The sequence below is a fragment of the Bos mutus genome, chromosome 27 (genome assembly GCF_027580195.1).
Source record: "Bos mutus isolate GX-2022 chromosome 27, NWIPB_WYAK_1.1, whole genome shotgun sequence".
Classification (NCBI taxonomy): Eukaryota; Metazoa; Chordata; class Mammalia; order Artiodactyla; family Bovidae; genus Bos; species Bos mutus.
In genome coordinates, this window is record NC_091643.1 from 11,307,114 (window position 1) to 11,333,380 (window position 26,267).

The 26,267-nt window shown below is 36.6% G+C and overlaps 1 protein-coding gene across 1 annotated transcript in view; it reads right to left on the reverse strand.

The window, feature by feature from the left end:
• The window catches only part of ADAM32 (ADAM metallopeptidase domain 32), a 169,401-nt gene extending 144,257 nt beyond the window's left edge, over nt 1–25,144 (reverse strand). Inside the window, exons 1-6 of the mRNA XM_070364108.1 lie at nt 25,084–25,144; nt 24,118–24,203; nt 20,481–20,542; nt 14,336–14,411; nt 8,655–8,731; nt 7,152–7,329 (exon numbers count right to left, since the gene is read on the reverse strand). Coding sequence (XP_070220209.1) covers nt 7,152–7,329; nt 8,655–8,731; nt 14,336–14,411; nt 20,481–20,542; nt 24,118–24,203; nt 25,084–25,144 — 540 coding nt within the window. The remainder of the gene's footprint in view (nt 1–7,151; nt 7,330–8,654; nt 8,732–14,335; nt 14,412–20,480; nt 20,543–24,117; nt 24,204–25,083) is intronic.
• Between the last annotated feature and the right edge of the window lie 1,123 nt (nt 25,145–26,267).

The window sequence follows — 26,267 nt, forward strand, 5'->3', positions numbered from 1 at the left end:
ACAGCAATTGAATAGATACAAACACAAGACCTATATAAGTGCTGTTTACAAGAGTCTTGTTTCAGATCTAGAGAGACACACAAACTGAAAGTGAGGGGATTGAAAAACGTATTCCACAAATGGAAATCAAAAGAAAGCTTAAATAGCAATAATTATATCAGATGAAATAGAGCTATTTAGAAACAAACTTAGAATAAAAATTGTTACAGGGAACCAAAAAAGGACACTACATAATAATCAAGGGATCAATACAGTATGAACATATAAAATTATAAATATATATGTGCCTAACTTATATGCAGAGTACATCATGAGAAACGCTGGGCTGGAAGAAGCACAAGCTGGAATCAAGATTGCTGGGAGAAATATCAATAACCTCAGATATGCAGATGACACCACCCTTACTTATGGCAGAAAGTGAAGAGGAACTAAAAAGCCTCTTGATGAAGGTGAAAGACGAGAGTGAAAAAGTTGGCTTAAAACTCAACATTCAGAAAACGAAGATCATGGCATCTGGTCCCATCACTTCATGGGAAATAGATGGGGAAACAGTGGAAACAGTGTCAGACTTTATTTTGGGGGGCTCCAAGATCACTGCAGATAGTGACTGCAGCCATGAAATTAAAAGATGCTTACTCCTTAGAAGGAAAGTTATGACCAACCTAGAAAGCATATTGGAAAGCAAAGACATTACTTTGCCAACAAAGGTCCGTCTAGTCAAGGCCATGGTTCTCTTCCTGTGGTCATGTATGGATGTGAGAGTTGGACTGTGAAGAAAGTTGAGCACCTAAGAATTGATGCTTTTGAACTGTTGTGTTGGAGAAGACTCTTGAGAGTCCCTTGGACTGCAAGGAGATCGAACCGGTCCATTCTAAAGGAGATCAGCACTGGGATTTCTTTGGAGGGAATGATGCTAAAGATGAAACTCCAGTACTTTGGCCACCTGATGCGAAGAGTTGACTCATTGGAAAAGACTCTGATGCTGGGAGGGATTGGGGGCAGGAGGAGAAGGGGACGACGGAGGATGAGATGACTGGATGGCATCACTGACTCGATGGACATGAGTCTGAGTGAACTCCGGGAGTTGGTGATGGACAGGGAGGCCTGGCGTTCTGCGATTCATGGGGTTGCAAAGAGTCGGACACGACTGAGCCACTGAACTGAACTGAACATAGGAGCACCTGAATACATGACAAATATTAACAGATATAAAAGGAGAAATCAACTGTAATACAAGTGTAGTAGGGAATTTCAACACCCCACTTATACCAATAGACAGATCATCCAGACAGAAAATCAATAAGGAAAACATAAGCCTTAAATAACGTAAGAGACCAAATGAACCTAATTGATATAGAGAGAGCATTCCATCTGAAAGAACAGAATACATGTTCTTTTCAAGTGCATATGGAACACTCTACAGGATAGATCACATGGTATGCCACAAAACAAGCCTTAGTAAATCAAAGTAACAGGCATCTTTTCTGACCACAATTCAATGAGACTAGAAATCAACTACAAGAAAAACACTACAAAAACAAAAACACATAGAAGGTAAACAGTATGCTACTAAACAACCAATGGATCACTGAAGAGATCAAAGAGAAAATCAAAATGTATGTAGAAACAAATGAAAACACAAGGATACAAAAAGAGAAATGAAAATGAAAACATAAGGATCCAAAACCTGTAAATGCAGCAAAAGTAGTTCTAAGAAGCCAGTTTATAGCAATGCAAGTTTACCTCAGGAAACAAGAGAAATCTCAAATAAACAACAGAATATTACACCTAAAGCAATTAGAGAAAGGCCACCATATAAAATCCAAAGTTAGTGTAAGGGAAGAATTCATAAAGATCAGAGCAAAATAAATGAAATAGAAAGTGAAACTAAAAGCTGACTCTTTGAAAAGATAAACAAAATTGATAAACCTTTAGCCAAACTCATCAAGAAAAAAGGGAGAGTGTCCAAACGAATAAAATCAGAAATTAAAAAAGAGAAGTTACAATTGACACCAGAGAAATACAAAGGATCATAAGAGACTACTAAGAGCAATTAAACATCAATAAAATAGAAAGCCTAAAAAAAATAGATAAATTATTAGAAAGGCACAATCTTTCAAGACTAAACCAGGAAGAAACAGAAAATATAAACCAAACAACCATAAGTATTAAAGTTAAATCAAAAAAATAAATACATAATAAAGTTAAATCAGCAATTTTAAAACTCCAAACAAAAGCATCAATGTTCATCAGCAATATTGGCCTGTAATTTTCTTTTACTGTATCTCTGCTTGGTTTTAGTATCAGACTGATCGTGGCCTCATAGAATGAGTTTGGAAGTGTTCTTTCCTTTGCAATTTTTTGGAATAGTTTCAGAAGGATACATGTTAACTCTTCACTAAATGTTTGGTAGCATTGTCCTGTGAAGTCAGCTGATCCTAGACTTATGTTTTGGCCACACAGTGCAGCATATGGTATCTTAGTTCCCTGACCAGGGGTTGAACCTGCACCACCTGCACAGAAAGCAAGGAGTCTTAATCACTAGACCATCACGGAACACTGATGCAAAAATTCTCAACAGAACACCAGCAAACCAAATCCAGTGATATATTAAAGGAATCATACATCACGATCAAGTGAGATTTACTGCAGGGAGACTGACGAGTTTTCAATATTTGCAAATCAAGCAGTGTGATATACGACATTAACAAACTCAAGATAAAAACTTACGATCATCTCAATAGATGTAGAAAAGGGTTTTGATAAAATTCAACAATGATTTATGATTTAAAGCAAACTCTCCAGAAATTGAGCATAGAGAATCTTTTCTACCTCAACATAATAAAGACCATATATGACAAATTTGGCTCAGACAGTAAAGCATCTGCCTACAATGTGGGAGACCTGGGTTCAATCCCTGAGTCGGGAATATCTCCTGGAGAAGGAAATGGCAACGCACTCCAGTATTCTTTCCTGAAAAAGCCCATGGACGGAGGAGCCTGGTAGGCTACAGCCCATGGGGTTGCAAAGAGTTGGACACAACTGAGCAATTTCACTATGACAAATCCACAGCTAACATATATTCAGTGGTGAAAAGCTGGACACACTCCCTGTAGGATCAGGAACAAGAGAAAGATGTCCACTCATACCACTTATATTCAACATGATTTTGGAAGTCTTGATCACAGCAATCAGAGAATAAAAAGAAATAAAAGTAACCTAACTTTGAAGAGAAGAAGTAAAACTGTCACTGTCTCCAGATGACATGTTACTATTCATAGAAAATCTTAAAGACACTACCAGAAAACTATTTGAGCTCATGAACGAATTTTGTAAAATTATAAGATACAAAGTTAATACACAGAAATCTGTTACATTTTATATACTAACAATAAAAGATTAGGAAAGAAATTAAGGCAACAGTCCTATTTACCACCACATGAAAAAGAATAAACTACCTAAGAAGAAACCTACCTGAGAAGTCAAAAGACCTGCATTCCAAAATCTTTAAGATGCTAATGAAAGAACTTGAAGACAGAACAAACAGATGGAAAGATATACCATGGTCTTACATTGGGAGAATCAATACTGTCAAAATGAACATATTGCCTGAGGCAATTCAGTGTAATCCCTATGAAATCACCAAGACATTTTATACAGAATTACAACAAAAAATTTTTAATTCATATGGAAATACTAAAGACCCTGAGTAGACAAAACAATCTTGAGAAAGAAAAAAGGAGCTGGAGGAAATCACAGTCTGTCCTCAGATTATACTACAAAGTTACATAATCAAAACTGTATGATACTGGCACAAAAATAGACATATAGACGAATGGAATGGAATAGAAAACCCAGAAATAAACCCGTGCACTTATGGTCAATTAATCTAGGACAATGGAAGCAAGAATATAAGACAGAGAAAAGACAGTCTCTTCAATAAGCAGTGCCAGGAAAACTGGCATGTAAAACAGTGAAATTAGAACATTCTCTAACAACACACACAAAAATAAATTTACAGCAGATTAAAGACCTAAATGTAAGACTGGGTACTGTAACACTTCTAGAGAAAAACACAGGCATGACACTTTTTGACACAAATCAAAGCAGTATCTTTTTGGAGCCATTTATTAGAGTAATGGAAATAAAAACAAAAATAAACAATTGGGACCTAATCAAACTTCTAAGTTTATAAACTTTTGCACAGCAAAGGAAACAATAAACAAAACAAAAAGACAACCTATGAAATGGGAAAAATATTTGTAAACAATGAAACCAACAAGGGATTAATCTCTAAAATGTACAAATAGCTCATAGAGAGCAATATTAACAAAAACAACTCAATCAAAAAAATGGGAAGAAGACCTAAATAAACCTTTCTCCAAAGAAGACATAAAGATCACCAATAGGCACATGAAAAGATGATCAACATCCTAATTGACATGCAAATCAAAACTGAAAAGGGATACTACCTCACACTGGTCAGAATGGCCATCATTAAAAAGTCTACAAATAAATTCTGGAGAGGGTATGGAGAAAAGAGAACCCTCTTACACTGTTGCTGGGAATATAAACTGATACAGCCACTATGGAGAATAAACAGTATGGAGATTCCTTTAAAAAGTAAAAACAGAGTTACCATATGATCCAGCAAATTCCACTCCTCAGCATATATCCACAAAAGATAAAAACTCTAATTCAAAAAGATACATGCACCCCAGTGTTCACAGCAGCACTATTTACAACAGCCAAGACATGGAAGCAACCTAAATATCCATAAACAGATGAATGGATAAAGAAGATGTGTTATATGTATATAAAGGAATATTAGTGAGCCAAAAAAAAAGAATGAAATAATGTCATCTGCAACAACATGGATGGATGTAGGGATTATCACGTTAAGTGAAGTAAGTCAGAGAAAGACAAATATCACATGATATCATTTATATGTGGATCTAAAAAAGTGATATACATGAACAGGGAAGTATATTCAATTCTTCTAATAACTTATAATGGAAAAGAATCTGAAAAAGAATATATGCATACATATGTATAACTGAATCACTTTGTTGTACCCTTGAATCTATTTCAACATTGTAAACGAACTATACTCCAATAAAAATTTTAAAAATTGAAAAAACTACCATTATCCAGCAATTCCACTTCTGGGTCTTTATCCCAAGGAAACAAAAATCACCATCTTGAAGAGATTATCTGCACCCCCATGTTCAATGCAATATTATTTAGAACAGTTAATACACGAAAATAACCTAAATGTCCATCAATTGATGAATGGATAAAGAAACTTGGTGCATGCATACATACACACACACACACACACACACACACACACAAAGGAATGTTACTGGCCATTAAAACGAAGGAAAGCTTGCCCTTGCATCAATATGATTGGACCTTGAGAGCATTTTGCTAAAGGAAATGTCAGACAAAGCAAGACAAATACCGTATGATCTCACTTATATGTGGAATCTTAGGGAAGAAAACAAATACAAAATACCAGACTCATAGGTACAGAAAAAAGGTTGGTGGTTGCCAGAGGTATGTACTGTGAAGTGGGATAAATGGGTGAAGGTGATCAAAAAGTACAAATTTCCATTATAAGATAAATAAGTTCTGGAAATAGAATACACATCATGGTGATTATAATTAACAATACTTCAATGTATATTTGAAAGTTTCTAAGAGAATTAATCTTAAAAGTTCTCAGCACAAAAAAAGAAAATTGTACACTATATGTTGTGATAGATGTTAACTACTTATTGCAGTGATCATTTCACAATATATTTATCAAATTATTATGCTGTATACCTTATACCAACACACTGCCAATTATATCTCAATAAAACTGGAAGAAAACTTTTAAGTAAAAATAGCTTTTAAAATATAGTAACATATTCTAGATATTTAAAAAGCACAACCAAAGACAAAATGTCCCACTATACAAAAATACAGTAAAAAAGGATCTGACAGAATTTGGCCAGAACACCAACAATGTCCACCATACTGATTAATCTAAGCCATTATAGATTACTCTCCTAAATTCTTAGAATGAAAATAAAATTGCTCATATTTAGTAAATAAAATTTCATTTTAAAATATATATGTGTTTGTGTGATAGCATTGAGTACTTTGGCACTCCATGTACATTTCATTGTACATTTCAGACCTGTATTATTTTGGATATAGGATTAGAAGCTGTAACAGAGACACAAGAATAATGGATTAAACAAGTTGGAGTTTATTTCTCTCTTATATTAAAAGACTGAAGAGGCATGGTGATTTAGTCTTATAAATTCCTCAGGAGCAAGGTTCATTCTACCTTACTGCTCCACTACGTAGAGTATCATTGCCATCATTGTGGACTAGGATGTACCAATATGTTCACACTGCAGCCAGCAGGAAAGGGCAAAAGACAAGAGGATAAGCTTTCTTCCTTTAGAACTCTATCTAGATGTGACATGTTACATCTGTCACATGTCAGTATCTATAACTTTGTCACAAAATTCTACCTAGGTGCAAGAGAGGTTGAGAAATGTCTTAATTTTTACATGTCTGGCTAAATTCTGATGAGTTTGGTCTATTTTTTAAAAAACTGACAGAAGCCAAGTAGAACATGTATTGTGAACACTTCCATATACTTCTTGTATAAACTATGCATATTAACGCCACTTTTACTTGGCAAAAATATTTTCTCTTTCATAACTACTTTTGTGAGGACCAAAACATGCAGTTATACAGGTGAACAATTTACATTGGCCATACATGGCAATTCAACTTATGACATTTTAATTATATCTATAATTTAATTAATGCTGATTTCTTGGTTATAAATGCAGATTTCATAAATATTTGATTAATCAATAATTTCCAGGAATATAGAGATAAAAGCAGGAAGTGAGTTTTTAACATTTATATTGAATATGCCCTAATATGCACAGTTAATAAAAAGTAAATGATTGTTGCAAAGAGAAAAAGGTAACGTATGGTTCAAAGGAAGTTGTTAAGGCTAAGAAAAAGTGAGAATGTTAAAGAAAAGTAGCTACAGCTATCTAACGGGTTAATAAATTTCCTTTAAAAATAAATAGAAACAATAACTGCCTTGAAAGAGTAATAAAACATGCACAACTCACTTTTTCACTTATAAAAATGTTATAGTCCATTGGGTTTTGTTCTGTGTCTTCTTTATTTTCAGTAAGAACTGTAAATTCATTCTTTCCATTCCCTAGTTTGTAAAGAAGATGCTGAAATTCAAATGCAGATTCCAGAGGCTCAATTCCATACGAAACATTTTCAAACTGCAATATTCCTCTGTAAAATTAAGGACAAAATTTTACTGATTTTCATTCTATTTTATAATTCTAATTTTAACTAATTCTATAATTAATTCTATATTATAAAACTCTGACAGAATTCCAAAAAGAGGATGAGGAGGAGGAAGGAAAGAGGGGAAGGAGAAGAAAGAAAAGATACAGAATGTTTTTGGGCTCTGTATTTTGTCCCACAGTCTTTGTATTTTGTAGATGACTCTGAACAGACCAAAAATAAAAATTTTCCCAATTCCAAAAACTATCTATCTAATTTTCTTTATAGTTATAAACATAGCTGAAATTATTAAATCAGAAATTACATAATCAGTTGCTTAGGTATGCAGCAGTACTGTGTATACAGCATTACATGATCAAGTCATTCCCCTGTCCTCCAAGTCAGTGATTTAATGAAAGCAACAGCATATAGAAATTTGTAAAAATTTTGATCTGTTTTGCACTATAATGCTTACATTGCTTGTATAACAAAAGGATAATGAGCAATTTTATCCATAAAAATAAAATTTAGCAGTAATTACAAGGCATTTATGAATTTTATGTACATAATCTGAATAAGAAATTTAAAGTAACATAGAGTAAACAACTTTTATAAGTATTCTTCCTTGAATATAGGTAACAGTTCTAGCGACTATTCTCTAAAAACCAAATTTTAGAATTCCATGTAAAAAGCACCAAGTAAAATTCGTTTGTGAAAACAAGGATCCTATACTACAAAAATGAAGATGAAGAATGTCCTGACAGAATGGAAAGCCCTCCAAGCACAAAGGAGGAAACTTTACAATTCTTAGAGAGTTTAAGACAGTGATATTACTAGAAAAAATGAGTAAGTACTATAATAATTATTATTTGTTTATACAAAAGCGCTTCCTCTCTCTGCAGATGATTTCCCGTGTGAAAGGGCATGCTTCGTTTATGCATTTTTATATCTCCAGACACTAGTCTAGTAACTGGTACAAAAATATTCTCTGAAAAAAAAGCTACCCAGAACTTAGCTCTTCCAATTTGTTGTAGTCAAACATGTTCATCTGTCATTTCCACAATAAAGAATAAAAGCAAGGACACCAGGAAATCTAAACTTTCAAGGAAGTTGTGACAAGTCTCTGGTCTGTCTGGGAATTGAGGAGAAATAAGAGAAGAAACATATTCAGAGGAATATATCATTCAGTGGTATGATGGGAATATCCACATGGGAATATTCTCCACATGGAAATCCTCCACCAGCTCCACACTTGGAATAAACTAACCAGTTCACTGCAGCCAAATATCACAACTATGGTGTTTGCATAACAAGGACAAAATATACATAACCTCAGTCCAGAGCACGTGCTAAGTGTGACAAAAGAATTCGGATATCCTTCAATATATCCTTGGTAGTAGCATTGACCCTAGAAGGGAGAAAGTAAAGTAGTTACCTAGGAGTTGACAAAACTTTCTAATGACTTCTTAACTTTTTATACTTAGAACTTTCTGAATACTTTTCATAGGCTCTATACTGTCTATCGGAGAAGGCAATGGCACCCCACTCCAGTACTTTGCCTGGAAAATCCCATGGATGGAGGAGCCTGGTAGGTTGCAGTCCATGGGGTCTCTAAGAGTCGGACAGGACTGAGCGACTTCACTTTCACTTTTCACTTTCATGCATTAGAGAAGGAAATGGCAACCCTCTCCAGTATTCTTGTCTGGAGAATCCCAGGGACAGGGGAGCCTGGTGGCTGCCGTCTGTGGGGTCACACAGAGTCGGACACGACTGAAGTGACTTAGCAGTAGCAGTATACTGTTTATATCATTGTGAATAAAAAGACATTCAGAGAAAAACATCTCCCCAGGTTTGCCACTTTCACTATATTAATGCCACTTTTCAGTTCAATGCTTGGTGTATTAATTTACACTGTTTCCAAAGTTTTATATCATATTTTAGGTAAAATTATTTTCCAAAATAGAAATTTAGGTCATTAATTAAAAGACAAAGATTGTGACTCTGGATATTCTTTAAATTCTGATAGTCTGCTAAAATGAGATGTCTAAAATTTAAGGTCACACACAAAAAATTGAAGATCTAGAAAAAGATATACCACACCAACACAAACCAAAAGGATAACTCTGAAGCAATACTAATATTGGAAATGTAGACTTTAAGGTAAAAAGCATTACTAGAGATAAAGAGGGACGTTTCTTAATGATAAGAGTTTCAATTCACCAGGAAGATATAAATATTCCAAATTTGCATTCATTTAATAACATAGCTTCAAAATATAAAAAGTCAAAAATGAAATAATAATAAAAATAAATGCATAATCATACTAAAGATTTTTAAGCAGACATTTCTGTCAGTAACAGGTAAGTCTAGCATTCAGAATCTATAGAGGACTTGAATAGAATGTTAACCTCATAGAGATAGAATACTACACTTTAACTATATGAAATACACTTTTCTTGCACAGAGTTCTTTTTAACTACTTTTTACTGAAGCATGTAGTTAATTTACAATGTAGTAGTAGCTTCAGGTTCTTGCCTGGAGAATCCCAGGGACGGGGGAGCCTCGTGGGCTGCCATCTATGGGGTCGCACAGAGTCAGACATGACTGAAGCAACTCAGCAGCAGCAGCAGCAGCTTCAGGTGTACAATAAAGTGATTCAGTTATACATACATACATATAAATGTACTCTTTTTCAGATCCTTTTCCATTACAAGTTATTACAAGACATTGAATATACTGTGCTATACAGTAGATCCTTGTCATTTATCTATTTTATAAATAATCACATGTATATATCAATCCCTAAGTCCTAATTTATCTCTCCCTCCATCATCCTTTCTGATAATCACAAGTTATATTTTCTATGTCTGTGAGTCTATTTCCATTTTGTAAATAATTCCACTTACATCATTTTTTAGATTTCACATATAAGTAATATCACATGATATTTGCCTTTCTCCATCTTTTTTCACTTAACATATAAATCCCCAGGTTCATCTTTGTTGCTACAAATGGCATTACATCATTCTTTTTTATGGCTGAGTAACATTACACTTTCTTTTTAAAGAACACAGAACATTTACAAAAATGAAACCATATTTTGAGCCATGAAACACAACAATAAACTTTAAAGGACTGAAATCACACCAAATCAGTCTCTGACCACAGTTCAATTAACATGGAGACATAGCAAACATCATTACAAACAAAAAAGGAAGATTATATAATTTCTACAATCTCATGGTGCTATATATTTTGGTATAAATCAATGTAATTTTTCTTATTAATGCACTCTTCTATGTTAGAAGTAAGGGGAGCAAGAAGGAGCAAGAAAAGGAAATTAATGGTCCTTTCCAATTAGAAGTAAAGTAATATATATCAATAATATTCAACAAATTTTTATCATATGCTATGTGATAGGCATTTTTCTAGGCACTAGGGAGGCATCATTGAATAAAACAGACCAAAAGCTCTGGTCAAATGAAGATTATATTGCACTGAGGGAACAATAAATAAAGTATATGATACATCATATATTGATAACCACTATGGAGAAAAACAAAACAGGAGAAGTAAAAGAGTACGAAGATTAAGAGTGCAATTTAAAATAGGGATTGGACTCCCCTGGTGGTCCAATAGTAAAGAAATCTGCCTGCCAATGCAGGGCATACAGGTTTGATCCCTGGTCCACATGATTCCAGCAAGATTCCACATGCTGCAGGGCAGCTAGGTCCATATGCCACAACTACTGAAGCACCTGCACCCTGGAGCCCAAGCTCAGCAACAAGAAAAACCACAATGAGAAGCCTACCCACTGCGACTGGAGAGCAGCCCCCGCCAGCTGCGACTGGAGAAAGCTCGCTTGCAGCAATGAAGACCCACCATGGCTAAAAGTATAAGTTTAAAAAAAAAAACATTTTTTAAAATTTGAAATCTGGACTACTCAAGGACTAATTGGATGGTTTTGAGCAAAGAACTGAAGAAAATGAGAGAGAAAAACATTGTATCTTGGGAAAGAGCAAACATCTGGATGAGAGGAAATAGAGAAAAGTTCTTGAAAGGAGAACATGTCTGGTATGTTTAAAGAATAGCAAGGAAGCCAATGTGACTTGAACAGAATTACCAGTGTAAAGAGTAACAGGAAACGAGGTCACAGAGGTAAAGAGGGTCAGACTGTGTAAAGCCTGCAGGATACTAAAATGATTTTCACCATTTCACCCTACTTAAAGGTTTTTATTTATTTATTTTTATTTTTGGCGGTGCTGGGAATTTGATGCTGCATGTGGGCTTTCTCTTATTGGTTTTCACTTTGTGAACAATAACTCATCCCATGAAGGCTTCTGAGTAGAGAAGCAACAAGATCTGACCAGGTTGGTTTTTTGTTTTGGGGGGGGTTTTTTTTTTTGTTTTTTTTTTTTTTAATCTGACCAGCTTCCCTGGTGGCTCAGAGGTTAAAGCGTCTGCCTCCAATGTGGGAGACCCAGGTTTGATCCCTGGGTCAGGAAGATCCCCTGCAGAAGGAAATGGCAACCCACTCCAGTATTCTTGCCTGGAGAATCCTGTGGACAGACGAGCCTGGTAGGCTACAGTCCATGGGGTCACAGAGAGTCAGACACGACTGAGCAACTTCACTCACTCACTCACTCAGGTTTTATTAATAGGATTCATCTGGTTGTCACGTTGAGACCTGACCCAGGGAATGAGCAAAGTGTGGAAGCAGGGAGATTATTCAGAAGTTATCACAATAACCCAAACTAGATGATCTTTACTTGAAAAACAGTGGTATCAGCAGACAGAGAGAGAGGAAGAAGGTAGGTTCTAAGTACATAATTTGAAAAGTAGAATCAATAGGATTCATTGATGGATGCTGCTACTGCTAAGTCACATCAGTCATGTCCGACTCTGTGAGACCCCATAGATGGCAGCCCACTAGGCTCCTCTGTCCCTGGGATTCTCCAGGCAAGAACACTGGAGTGGGATGTCATTTCCTTCTCCAATACATGAAAGTGAAAAGTGAAAGTGAACTCTCTCAGTCATATCTGACTCTCAGCAACCCCATGGACTGCAGCCTACCAGGCTCCTCCGTCCATGGGATTTCCCAGGCAAGAGTACTGGAGTGGGGTGCCATTGCCTTCTCCAATGGGGGTAAAACAAAAGAAAAGATTTCAGTCTACGATTTTGGGTTCAATAATATTTGAGCTTGTTTTTACTATTATTTAATTTCTATTCATTTATTCAACAAAATATAAACAAATTAAATTCTGCTGCAGAGTAGAATATACTAAGTCAGTCTCAGATCAGTTCAGTCACTCAGTCGTGTCCGACTCTTTGCAACCCCATGAATCGCAGCACGCCAGGCCTCCCTGTCCATCACCAACTCCCGGAGTTCACTCAGACTCACATCCATCGAGTCAGTAATGCCATCCAACCATCTCATCCTCTGTCGTCCCCTTCTCCTCCTGCCCCCAATCCCTCCCAGCATCAGTCCTTTCCAATGAGTCAACTCTTCACATCAGGTGGCCAAAGTACTGGAGTTTCATCTTTAGCATCATTCCTTCCAAAGAAATCCCAGGGCTGATCTCCTTCAGAATGGACTGGTTGGATCTCCTTGCAGTCCAAGGGACCCGAAAGAGTCTTCTCCAACACCACAGTTCAAAAGCATCAATTCTTCAGTGCTCAGCCTTCTTCACAGTCCAACTCTCACATCCATACATGACCACAGAAAAAACCATAGCCTTGACTAGACGGACCTTTGTTGGCAAAGTAATGTCTCTGCTTTTGAATATGCTGTCGAGGTTGGTCATAATTTTTCTTCCAAGGAGTAAGCGTCTTTTAATTTCATGGCTTCAGTCACCATCTACAGTGATTTTGGAGCCAAAAAAATAAAGTCACCCACTGTTTCCACTGTTTACCCATCTATTTCCCATGAAATGATGGGACCGGATGCCATGATCTTCGTTTTCTGAATGTTGAGCTTTAAGCCAACTTTTTCACTCTCCACTTTCACTTTCATCAAGAGGCTTTTGAGTTCCTCTTCACTTTCTGCCATAAGGGTGGTGTCATCTGCATATCTGAGGTGATTGATATTTCTCCCTGCAATCTTGATTCCAGCTTGTGTTTCTTCCAGTCCAGCGTTTCTCATGATGTACTCTGCATAAAAGTTAAATAAGCAGGGTGACAATATACAGCCTTGACATACTCCTTTTCCTATTTGGAACCAGTCTGTTGTTCCATGTCCAGTTCTAACTGTTGCTTCCTGACCTGCATACAGGTTTCTCAAGAGGCAGGTCAGGTGGTCTGGTATTCCCATCTCTTTCAGAATTTTCCACAGTTTATTGTGATCCACACAGTCAAAGGCTTTGGCATAGTCAATAAAGCAGAAATAGATGTTTTAATGGAACTCTCTTGCTTTTTCGATGATCCAGCAGATGTTGGCAATTTGGTCTCTGGTTCCTCTGTCTTTTCTAAAACCAGCTTGAACATCAGGAAGTTCACGGTTCACATATTGCTGAAACCTGGCTTGGAGAATTTTAAGCATTACTTTACTAGCATGTGAGATGAGTGCAATTGTGCGGTAGTTTGAGCATTGCCTTTCTTTGAGATTGGAATGAAAACTGACCTTTTCCAGTCCTGTGGCCACTGCTGAGTTTTCCAAATTTGCTGGCATATTGAGTGCAGCACTTTCACAGCATCTTTCAGGATTTGAAATAGCTCAACTGGAATTCCATCACCTCCACTAGTTTTGTTCGTAGTGATGCTTTCTAAGGCCCACTTGACATCACATTCCAGGATGTCTGGCTCTAGATGAGTGATCACACCATCGTGATTATCTAAGTCAGTCTAGTTCGTCTTTAATTTATCAAGACTTCAAGAAACCCTAACAATGGGTGAAATGAGGCATACATAGGTCACTTTACATATATCCTCTGTGAATAAGGTCTTCTATATTAGCAAAGTATCCAGTATAAAAAAGGTTTTTAAAAATCTTTAAAACATAAAATTTAAATCTTACCTGAATATTTGAAGATTGAGAATTCACAGATCCTTGATTATACATATAAACCATGAAATTATTTGCTAAAAAAAATCTGTATATAAAAAAGAGTGAGAGAATTTTAAGTTATTCTTTTTGAAAAAATATAAAGCAGCAGTCAGCAAACTTAGCACCCTCAAAGCCAAATCTGACCTATCTCTGTGTTTGTAAATAAAATTTATTTGCATATAGCTATACTCGTTCACTTACATACGGTTCATGGCAGCTTTCATGATACAACAGCAAGATGAGTCATTTTGACAGAGCTATTATGCTCTTCAAACCCTAAAATATTTACTATCTGGGTCTTTAGAGAAAAAGACTGCCAATCCCTGACAAAGATAGTATTTTCTTTTGACCTGTGTGTAATTTTTGTTTAAAGTAATATGCATTTACTCAAAATAATATTTCCCATCTTATTATACTCCTTTAAAAAATAAGGAAAACAAACTATAAGACAAAAGAAAAGCATTTTAAATTTTACAAAGATATGAAATGGGTGTAGGATTATAAGAGTTTTTTATTCTTTCATTCTTTCTCAATTTTACTATCATGAATATATCTTACTATAATGAAGTAGAAGAGCATTCTGTAACAGTCATAGTTCAGCCTTCTCTGGTATCATTCCTTGTCCCCTTACTTATGCTTCCTCACCTGGCACTCACTTCTCAATCCAATGTAATGTAACTAGACCACCCAGAGTAGCTTCTGCTGAGAATCTGCCATTAAAACTGATGCCATATAATGACCCCCTCATTGTCAAATCCGAAAAGAAAAAGCAATTTGAGTCAAATAAAACTATCTGATGCACTTCACACTACTGACCATACTCCCCTTCTTTAAACCATCTGCTCTTCAACTTCAATCATACCATTTACCCCTGATTTTCCCCTCATATCACCTTGTCTCCTTGTGTAAATCCCTTCATCTGGATCCTTCTTCACTTAAATGTTTCCCTGGCATTCATTTTCTGGTTGTTTTTCCCTCTCATTAATATTTACTCCCACCTCTTCATCTTCTTCATTTCTGGTGCCTCATTTATACTTAATATATATTTAAAAAAAGATGGCTCTGAAACCTACACTTTTCTCCCATTACCTAAAATAAATATAACTGGCTATTCAAGATCTTCTGTATTTCATACAAATTTTAGGATTATCTATTCTACTTCCTGAAAAATGCATGAGTATTTTGATAGAATTGGACTGAAGCTGTAGACTGCCTTGGTTAGTACAACAGACTTTTATCAATATTAAGTCTTCCGATGTGTAAGCATGGTATACATTTCCATTTACTTGCATTCTCTTATATTTCTTTATCAATGTCTTAGAGTTTTCAGAGTACAGGTCTTTCACCTCCCTTCCTTAAATTTATTCCCAGGTATTTTTTTCTTTCTGATGCAATTGTACCTGGGATTTTTTTTATTTATTTTTCTGATATTTCATTATTAGTGCATCAGTTCAGTTCAGTTCAGTCGCTCAGTCATGTCCGACTCTTTCTGACTCCGTGAATTGTAGCACGCCAGGCCTCCCTGTCCATCACCAACTCCTGGAGTTCACTCAAACTCACGTCCATCGAGTAAGTGATGCCATCCAGCCATCTCATCCTCTGTCGTCCCCTTCTCCTCCTGCCCCCAATCCCTCCCAGCATCTGAGTCTTTTCCAATGAGTCAACTCTTCACATCAGGTGGCCAAAGTACTGGAGTTTCAGCTTCAGCATCAGTCCTCCCAGTGAACACCCAGGACTGATCTCCTTTAGAATGGACTGGTTGGATCTCCTTGCAGTCCAAGGGACTCTCAAGAGTCTTCTCCAACACCAAAGTTCAAAAGCATCAATTCTTTGGTGCTCAGCTTTCTTCACAGTCCAACTCTCACTTCCATACATGACCACAGGAAAAACCATAGCCTTGACTAGATGGACCCTTGTTGGCAAAGTAATGTCTCTGCTTTTGAATATGCTATCTAGGCTGGTCATAACTTTCCTTCCAAGGAGTAAGCATCTTTTAATTTCATGGCTGCAGTCACCATCTACAGTGATTTTGGAGCCCAAAAAAATAATGTCACCCACTGTTTCCACTGTTTACCCATCTATTTCCCATGAAGTGATGGGACCAGATGCCATGATCTTCATTTTCCGAATGTTGAGCTTTAAGCCAACTTTTTAACTCTCCACTTTCACTTTCATCAACAGGCTTTTTAGTTCCTCTTCACTTTCTGCCATAAGGGTGGTGTCATCTGCATATCTGAGGTTATTGATCTTTCTCCCAGCAATCTTGATTCCAGCTTGTGCTTCTTCCAGTCCAGCGCTTCTCATGATGTACTCTGCATAGAAGTTAAATAAGCAGGGTGACAATATACAGCCTTGACATACTCCTTTTCAAAACTATTTGGAACCAGTCTGTTGTTCCATGTCCAGTTCTAACTGTTGCTTCCTGACCTGCAAATAGGTTTCTCAAGAGGCAGGTCAGGTGGTCTGGTATTCCCATCTCTTTCAGAATTTTCCACAGTTTATTGTGATCCACACAGTCAAAGGCTTTGGCATAGTCAATAAAGCAGAAATACATGTTTTAATGGAACTCTCTTGCTTTTTCAATGATCCAGTGGATGTTGGCAATTTTGTCTTTGGTTCCTCTGCCTTTTCTAAAACCAGCTTGAACATCAGGAAGTTCACGGTTCACATATTGCTGAAACCTGGCTTGGAGAATTTTGAGCATTACTTTACTAGCGTGTGAGATGAGTGCAATTGTGCGGTAGTTTGAGCATTGCCTTTCTTTGGGATTGGAATGAAAACTGACCTTTTCCAGTCCTGTGGCCACTGCTGAGTTTTCCAAATTTGCTGGCCTATTGAGTGCAGCACTTTCACAGCATCATCTTTCAGGATTTGAAATAGCTCAACTGGAATTCCAACACCTCCACTAGCTTTGTTCATAGTGATGCTTTCTAAGGCCCACTTGACTTCACATTCCAGGATGTCTGGCTCTAGGTCAGTGATCACACATTTTGATTCTCTGGGTCATGAAGATCTTTTTTGTACAGTTCTTCTGTGTATTCTTGCCACCTGTTCTTAATATCTTCTGCTTCTGTTAGGTCCATACCATTTCTGTCCCTTATCAAGCCCATCTTTGCATGAAATGTTCCCTTGGTATCTCTAATTTTCTTGAAGAGATCTCTGCTGCTGCTGCTGCTAAGTCACTTCAGTCATGTCCAACTCTGTGCGACCCCACAGACAGCAGCCCATCAGGCTCCCCCATCCCTGGGATTCTCCAGGCAAGAACACTGGAGTGGGTTGCCATTTCCTTCTCCACTGCATGAAAGTGAAAAGTGAAAGTGAAGTCCCTCAGTCGTGTCCGACTCTTAGCGACCCCATGGACTGCAGCCTACCAGGCTCCTCCGTCCACGGGATTTTCCAGGCACTGGAAAACTTGAGTACTGGAGTGGGGTGCCATTGCCTTCTCCGGAAGAGATCTCTAGTCTTTCCTATTCTGTTGTTTTCCTCTACTTCTTTGCATTGATCGCTGAGGAAGGCTTTCTTATCTCCTTGCTATTCTTTGGAACTTTTCATTCAGATGTTTATATCTTTCCTTTTCTCCTTTGCTTTTCGTGACTCTTCTTTTCACAGCTATTTGTAGGGCCTCCCCAGACAGCTATTTTGCTTTTTTGCTTTTCTTTTCCATGAGGATGGTCTTGATCCCTGTCTCCTGTACAATGTCATGAACTTCCGTCCATAGTTCATCAGGCACTCTATCTATCAGATCTAGTCCCTTAAATCTATTTTTCACTTCCACTGTTAGGTCATACCTGAATGATCTAGTGGTTTTCCCTACTTTCTTCAATTTAAGTCTGAATTTGGCAATAAGGAGTTCATGATGTGATCCACAGTCAGCTCCCAGTCTTGTTTTTGCTGACTGTATAGAGTTTCTCCATCTTTGGCTGCAAAGAATGTAATCAATCTGATTTCAGTGTTGACCATCTGTTGATGTCCATGGGTAGAGTCTTCTCTTGTGTTGTTGGAAGAGGATGTTTGCTATGACCAGTGCGTTCTCTTGACAAAACTCTATTTGCCTTTGCCCTGCTTCTTTCCGTATTCCAAGGCCAAATTTGCCTGTTACTCCAGGTGTTTCTTGACTTCCTACTTTTGCATTCCAGTGCATAGCAATGCAATAGATCTATACGTTAATTCTGTACCCTGTAGTTTTACTGAATTCATTTATAAGTTCTAATAGTTTTTTGATGGCATCTCTGGGGTTTTCTGTGGTATCATGCCATTTGAAAATAGTGACTGTTATAGTTCTTCCCTTCCAATCTGGATGTCTATTGTTGTTGTTCAGTTACTAAGTCATGTCCGACTCTTTCCATCCCCATGGACTGCAGCATGCCAGACTTGTCTGTCATTCACTATCTCCTGGAGTTTGCTCAAACTCATGTTCATTGAGTTGGTGATACCACCCAACCATTTCATCTTCTGTCACCACCTTCTCCTCCTGCCCTCAATCTTTCCCAGCATCAGGGTCTTTTCCAATGAGTTGGCTTTTTGCATTAGGTGGCTAAAGTACTGGAGCTTCAACTTCAGTATCAGTCTTTCCAATGAATACTCAGGGTTGATTTCCTTCAGAAAATTATTTCTTTTTAATTGCTATGGCTAGGACTTCCAGTACTATGATGAATAAAAGTGGTGAGAGCAGGCATTTTTGTCTTACTTGTAGTCTTAGAGAAAAAAGCTTTTAGCTTTTCATCATTGAGTATGATGTTAGCTATGGGTTTATAAAAATGGCCTTTAACATATAAGTGAAGGGGATTAAGGGATATGAACTACCAGTTATAATACTATATATAGTTTGTAATCTATAAAAATATATAGTCACTACATTGTACACCTTAAACTAATAAAATATTGTAAGATAACTGTACTTCAACCAATCAATCAATCAGCCTTACTGCCACTGGACACTTATGGATATCCTCTGACACAGACTTGTCCTATTCCTTCACCGTGCCAATCAAATCTCTACCATTGTGTCCAATATCTAATTTTTTTCTGCCACCTCAGTTATATCTCAAAAAAAAACCTCTTACACATTACAAATTATGCTTCTTATTATATCTCATATAACTTTTGCAATAGCTTCATAATTGTCATACCATCTTAATCATTATACAGGTAATTTCCAAAAATAGAGTATATACATGCTCAATCCATCTCCCAGGCTCCAATTCCTTTATTTCTTACTACTGCTTACAGTTCTGATAATATATTCAAATGCAATATGCATTCTCTCTTATGCACTTGAAAAGCTCTTTGAGTTGTCATTTACTATTCTTCCCTTCTGTCTAAAGGAGTAGGTTAACTCTTTTACTCAATGCCATTTTTTGGCATCTAATAACACAATGAATCACTGTTTATATTTCTCTCTTTAAGAAACTTCCTGCCAGCCAAAACATTTCATTTTTTCTTTTCTTTTTTCTCTGTCAAACATTTCTGGAAAAGCCATTTTCACTTAAAACGTTTGGTTTCTCACAATTCAGCTCTCCTTAATACCACTTAATCTAGTTCTACACCCAAAATTTAACTGAAATCAACCTCTTGAAAGTTACAAATTGCTTCCAAGCCAGCATTTCTCAACTGGTTTTCCATCAAATAATTAAACCCTATATAAAGTTATTTAAATTATTTTCACAATACTCTTAGGGATGGTATGTAGCTATTACTTTTTTCCATAAACTGTTCACCAGCTCCCACAGTACTGTATGATCTAATTTCTATACTAAATCCCTTATTTCATATTCTTGGTGGTGAACCTGCCTCCCTGATCAAACTCTAACTGATACAGTTACAGATTTACTTCTTTCTTATTACATCCTACCCTGATTATATAGATCCTGCTGGCTCTCCTAACTTAAGATCATACAGATTAATCTTCAGATGAATCCTTATTCTTCCCGTTCTTAGCTTCCCTATTCACTAAAGACTACTTGAGGCATTAGGACCAAAAAATTAATTCACAGGAAGCATTTGTTCATCTGAGACAACTAAACAGTTTAATAACTACATGACTTTTAATATTCTATTTTTATCATAAGCAAATGAATTCATATAAGTAAAATTAAGTCTAAAAATAAAAAGTTACCTTTGCTTAAGGTGCACAGTATACGGTTTCTCATCTATTGAAATACTATAGGATACCTGTTTCTAGAGAATCCAGAAAAACTGAGAGTAAAGACAAATGTAACAGAAGAGGTAAAACAACAATTTTATTTTGACTAATCCTTCCAAATAATGCTTTAAAAGTCTCAGACTATGTGTGATTTAAAATCTGCAATAATATATCAAAATTTTTAACATTTATTATACAATCTATTCTTACTATTTCCACAAAATTAGTCCAATATAAGGAGTCATAAAGCACTAGAAACCTATTTGTAACTGAATTTTAAACTTTTTTTTAAAAGAAGAGACTAAAAATAAATAAATAAATAAAAGAAGAAACTACATGCCATGTCATAACATCTATTCTATTGCATCACTGGGATATTAAGGTACTCTATTTCAGTGAAGTTTAACTTACTCCACTAAGCACAAAAGTCATTTATTTTAACCATTTTCCTGAAATGTATGCCTTATTTCCTATATTTTAAGCAGAAGATTCTTAAAATTTGGCATAGATTTTTACTCGAACTCTACTATTCTCAAGTTAAAACATGGTAGTGAGTTGCAATATCAGTTAGTCAGTGAATCTAAGAGATGAGACTTTATCTTTCAAAAAAAGAACACGTGAAAAGCAAGAATTAGAATATCATTAAAAAGAAAATTCAGTAAAAACTAAAAAGACATAAATACCAGAACATAGGATCAGTGAAAATAAGAAACAACCAGGAAACAATACAAATCTTTAAAAAAAAATAATAAAAAGGCAAGTTGTTAAAAAAGGTCTAGTAAATGGTCAAAATGGTTATATAAGATATTAATTTTAGGAGAAACTGAATGAACTTATATGGGAATTCAAGGTAGCATCTTTGCAATTTTTGTAACTCCAAAATCATGCCAAAATTTTTCAAGCTTTTTTTTTTTAAGTAAGACCAGAAAGAAGCAAAACATGCATATGTCAGATAAAAGGCAGAAATACCAAACATAAGATCCTGATACTGAAGTAGCAGCATGTCCTAGCTTTAAAATTTTAGTCCCGGAGGAATCAACCTGCCTGACTTCAGGCTATACTACAAAGCTGCAGTCATCAAGACAGTATGGTACTAGCACAAAGACAGAAATATAGATCAATGGAACAAAATAGAAAGCCCAGAGATAAATCCACACACCTATGGACACCTTGTCTTTGACAAAGGGGGCAAGAATATACAATGGAGAAAAAACAATCTCTTTAACAAGTGGTGCTGGGAAAACTGATCAACCACTTGTAAAAGAATGAAACTAGAACACTTTCTAACAGCATACACAAAAATAAACTCAAAATGGATCAAAGATCTAAACATAAAACCAGAAACTATAAAACTCCTAGAGGAGAATATAGGCAAAACACTTCCTGACATAAATCCCAGCAGGATCCTCTATGACCCACCTCTCAGAGTAATGGAAATAAAAGCAAAAATAAACAAATGGGACCTAATTAAACTTAAAAGCTTTTGGACAACAAAGGAAACTATAAGCAAGGTGAAAAGACAGCCTTCAGAATGGGAGAAAATAATAGCAAATGAAGCAACTGACAAACAACTAATCTCAAAAATATACAAGCAACTCCTACAGCTCAATTCCAGAAAAATAAACGATCCAATCAAAAAATGGGCCAAAGAACTAAATAGACATTTCTCCAAAGAAGACATACAGATGGCTAACAAACACATGAAAAGATGCCCAACATCACTCATTATCAGAGAAATGCAAATCAAAACCACAATGAGGTACCATCTCACGCCAGTCAGAATGGCTGCTATCCAAAAGTCTATAAACAATAAATGATGCAGAGGGTATGGGGAAAAGGGAACCCTCTTACACTATTGGTGGGAATGCAAACTAGTACAGCCACTATGGAGAACAGTGTGGAGATTCCTTTAAAAACTGGAAATAGAACTGCCTTATGACCCAGCAATCCCACTGCTGGGCATACACACCGAGGAAACCAGAATTGAAAGAGATACGTGTACCCCAATGTTCATCACAGCACTGTTTATAATAGCCAGGACATGGAAGCAACCTAGATGTTGATCAGCAGATGAATGGATACAAAAGCTGTGGTACATATACACAATGGAGTATTACTCAGCCATTAAAAAGAGTACATTTGAAACAGTTCTAATGAGGTGGATGAAACTGAAGCCTATTATACAGTGTGAAGTAAGCCAGAAAGAAAAACACCAATACAGTATACTAACACATATATATGGAATTTAGAAAGATGGTAACAATAACCCTGTATGCGAGACAGCAAAAGAGACACAGATGTATAGAATAGTCTTTTGGACTCTATGGGAGATGGAGGGGGTAGGACGATTTAGGGGAACAGCACTGAAACATGAATAATATCATATAAGAAATGAATCTCCAGTCCAGGTTCAATACAGGATGCTTGGGGCCGGTGCACTGGGATGACTCGGAGGCATGGTACAGGGAGGGAGGTGGGAGGGGGGTTCAGGATGGGGAACACATGGCGGATTCATGTTGATGTGTGACAGAACCAATACAATATTGTAAAGTAAAAAAAATGTTTAATTAAAAAAAATTTTTTTAAAAACTGGATTATGGTAATGTTTACATAATTCACATACTAATAATCACTGAGTTATACACTTACAATGGGTGAATTCTGTGGTGTCTAAATTATACCTCATTAAAACTGTTAAAAATAAAGTGTTATCAAAAGATTGGCCACTGGACTTCTCTGGGGCTCCAGTGGTCAGGAATCTGCCTGCCAATGCAGGGGACTCAAGTTCGACCCCTGGTCGGGAGGATCCTACATGCCACGGAACAGCATGTTCCACAACTACTGAGCCACACTCTAGAGTCCACAAGCCACAACTACTGAGCCTAAGTACCTCAACTACTGAAGCTTCTAGAGCCTGGGCTCCACAACAAGAAAAGCCACTGCAATGAGAAGCCCATGTATCACAACAAAGAGTAGCCCTTGCTTGCCACAACTAGAGAAAGTCCACACACAGCAACAAAGACCCAGCACACTCAAAAATAGTTAACTGATCAAATTTTTTTAAAAAAAGATCAGTCACTTGTAAGCAAGGCATGCTGTTTTGTTTTTTTTTTTTAATCTCCTAAGGCTCTTAGCATATAGCTATGCACACAAGTCCAGAGAAATATCTGTTAAATAAATCAATAAGTAGGATAAACTATCATCTTTCCAATAAACATAACAGAATAATCAGTTTATACTCTGAAAACTGGTAAATGCAAAGGTAGAGATTAAGAAAGAAGATTATACTTAAGACAGATTCTCCTTAGCAATTTTGGAGAAAATTATTCTCTTCATCTGAATCATCTAGATACCACTCAGATAAGACTAATTCTTTTATATTGTATTCTCTCTTTGAACTTTAAAAAATTATTTTACCATGAGTTAATGACAAATTCTAGAAAAATTAGAACATTCTGATTTATATATTTGCTTTTACCATCAAAACTTTAAATTCCTTATCAGTAGTGATATTGGCTATTTATACTCTAATGAAATTTATGTACTTCACTGCTATGCAATAAAAATAAGAAATTTCATATAACAGCATTAACTATGGAAAATCTCTTACATTTTCTACTTCTGAATTCTCACTTTCACTTGTATTTGCTTGGACTTTCTCTGGAAGTATGATTTGTAGAAATGAATTTTGAAAATCTGGAGAAAGAAAAAAACAGTTAATAACTGCATCCTAAACTTGACTAAATATTTGTGCATGTTCTTTTATATAAGACTTGCTTCTGCAAATATGAGTTATCACCTGTGTACTCCAATAAAAATATTGAAAACAATTTAAAAACAGGTAAGAGGAACTTTCCTGGTAGTCCAGTGGCTAAGACTCCATGCTCCCAATACAGCAGGCCCGAGTCTGATCCCTGGTCAGGGAACTAGATCCCACATGCCTCAACTAAAGACCCTGCTGCTACTGCTAAGTCGCTTCAGTCATGTTCGACTCTGTGTGACCCCACAGACGGCAGCCCACCGGGCTCCTCTGTCCCCAGGATTCTCCAAGCAAGAGTACTGGAGTGGTTGCCACTGCCTTCTCCAAAAGACCCTGCATGCCACAACAAAGATCGAAGAACTCATGTGCTGCAACTAAGACTCAGTGCAGACAAATAAATAAATACTACAAACAGATAATATTACTACCTAAATAAAATTAAATCTATTATATAAAACAGGTTATAAATATTCTAAAAAAAGAGGAAAAAAGAACATTCAAATACAAGGCATCCAGAAAATAAGTGAAAAATCACAGATTTTTATGGTGAAAAACATTTACCAAAAAAAAAGGTGGGAAATTGGTAAAGTGCTATCACCAGCTAAGAGGTCTCAACAATTGTCTTGATAAGCTAAAGATGAAAGTGTGACAGTTGTTGAGAAATTCTAGAAAAACTCTAAAAAATTTCAGAAATCAGATGTGACAGATACAACAGGAAGTACTGTCTCCCATGGATATACTTAGGAACTAACTCTAGACTTAGCCAAGTAACTTACTTTGGCCAATTAGACAATAAGAAATGTAAAACAAACAAACCTGAAAAGAGCTTATGCACTGTGGCTTGCCCTCCTACTGCCTTCGAATCCTGAAATTGCATGTAAACAAGCCTGAGCAAGCTAACAGGAGGGTGGGGGACTATGTGAAAGGGGCCAAGGCACCCTAGCTGAACACATTCCAACAGAGAGACCGGTGTGTGAGACCATCCTACACTATTCAGCTGCCAACCAACTCAGGAGCTGACAACAGCTGCAGGAAAGAGTACAAATGACCTGCAGATTAGCTAAACTGGTCCAAACCAGAACAACAGTCCCACTAACCCACAGAATCATGGGTTATGACAGAATATGTCATAGGTTCATGACAGAATAGCGATTGCTGAAGGTGAGGTTAAATAGGACTCACTGAGAAGACGGCATTTGGACAAAGACCTGAAGAAGGTGAGGAGGGGAACAAATGAATATCTTGGCAGAACACTCCAGGAAGAAAAAATATCAAGTATTTAAGACTCTTGGAAGGAAATGCTTGGTGTGTTTGAAAAGCCATAAGGAAACAACTGTGGCTAAAATAGCATGAGCAATGAGGAAAAGATTAAGAGATGAGGTCAGAGAGGAGGGAAACAAGCTGTTGAGATCCTACAGGGCAAAATAGGTCAGAGTTAGGGCTTTAATTTTTATTCTTGGAGACATAAGAAACCACTGGAAGATTTTGAGCAGAGAGACATGATCTTTGATTTTAACTGAAGGATGATATATTAATTATCTATTGCTGCATAACAAATTATCCCCAAATATAGCAGCTTAAAACAATAAACACTTATTAATCCCTACGGCCCTTTGGTCAGGCATCTGGGCAAAGCTTAACTGAACGCCTCTGGTTCAGTGTCTCTAGCAAAACTGCAATCAAAGTGTCAGCCAGGGCTGCAACAATTTCAAGGCTTGACTAGGACAGGATCCACTTCAAAGCTCATGCACTTAGCTGATGACAGGCATTGGGTCTTTCCAGGCTGTTCATGAGAAATCTCAAAAGACCTCTCTATAAGGATACTCACAATATGACAACTTACTTCCCCCAGAATAAGGGATCAGAAAAAGAGATTGAAAGTGAGCACCCAGGAAAAAGACACGGTCATCCTATATTCTAATCTCAGAAAAGACATCCATTGACCACATTTTATTCACTGGAAACAAATCATAAAACATAGTTTACATTTAAGAGGAGGG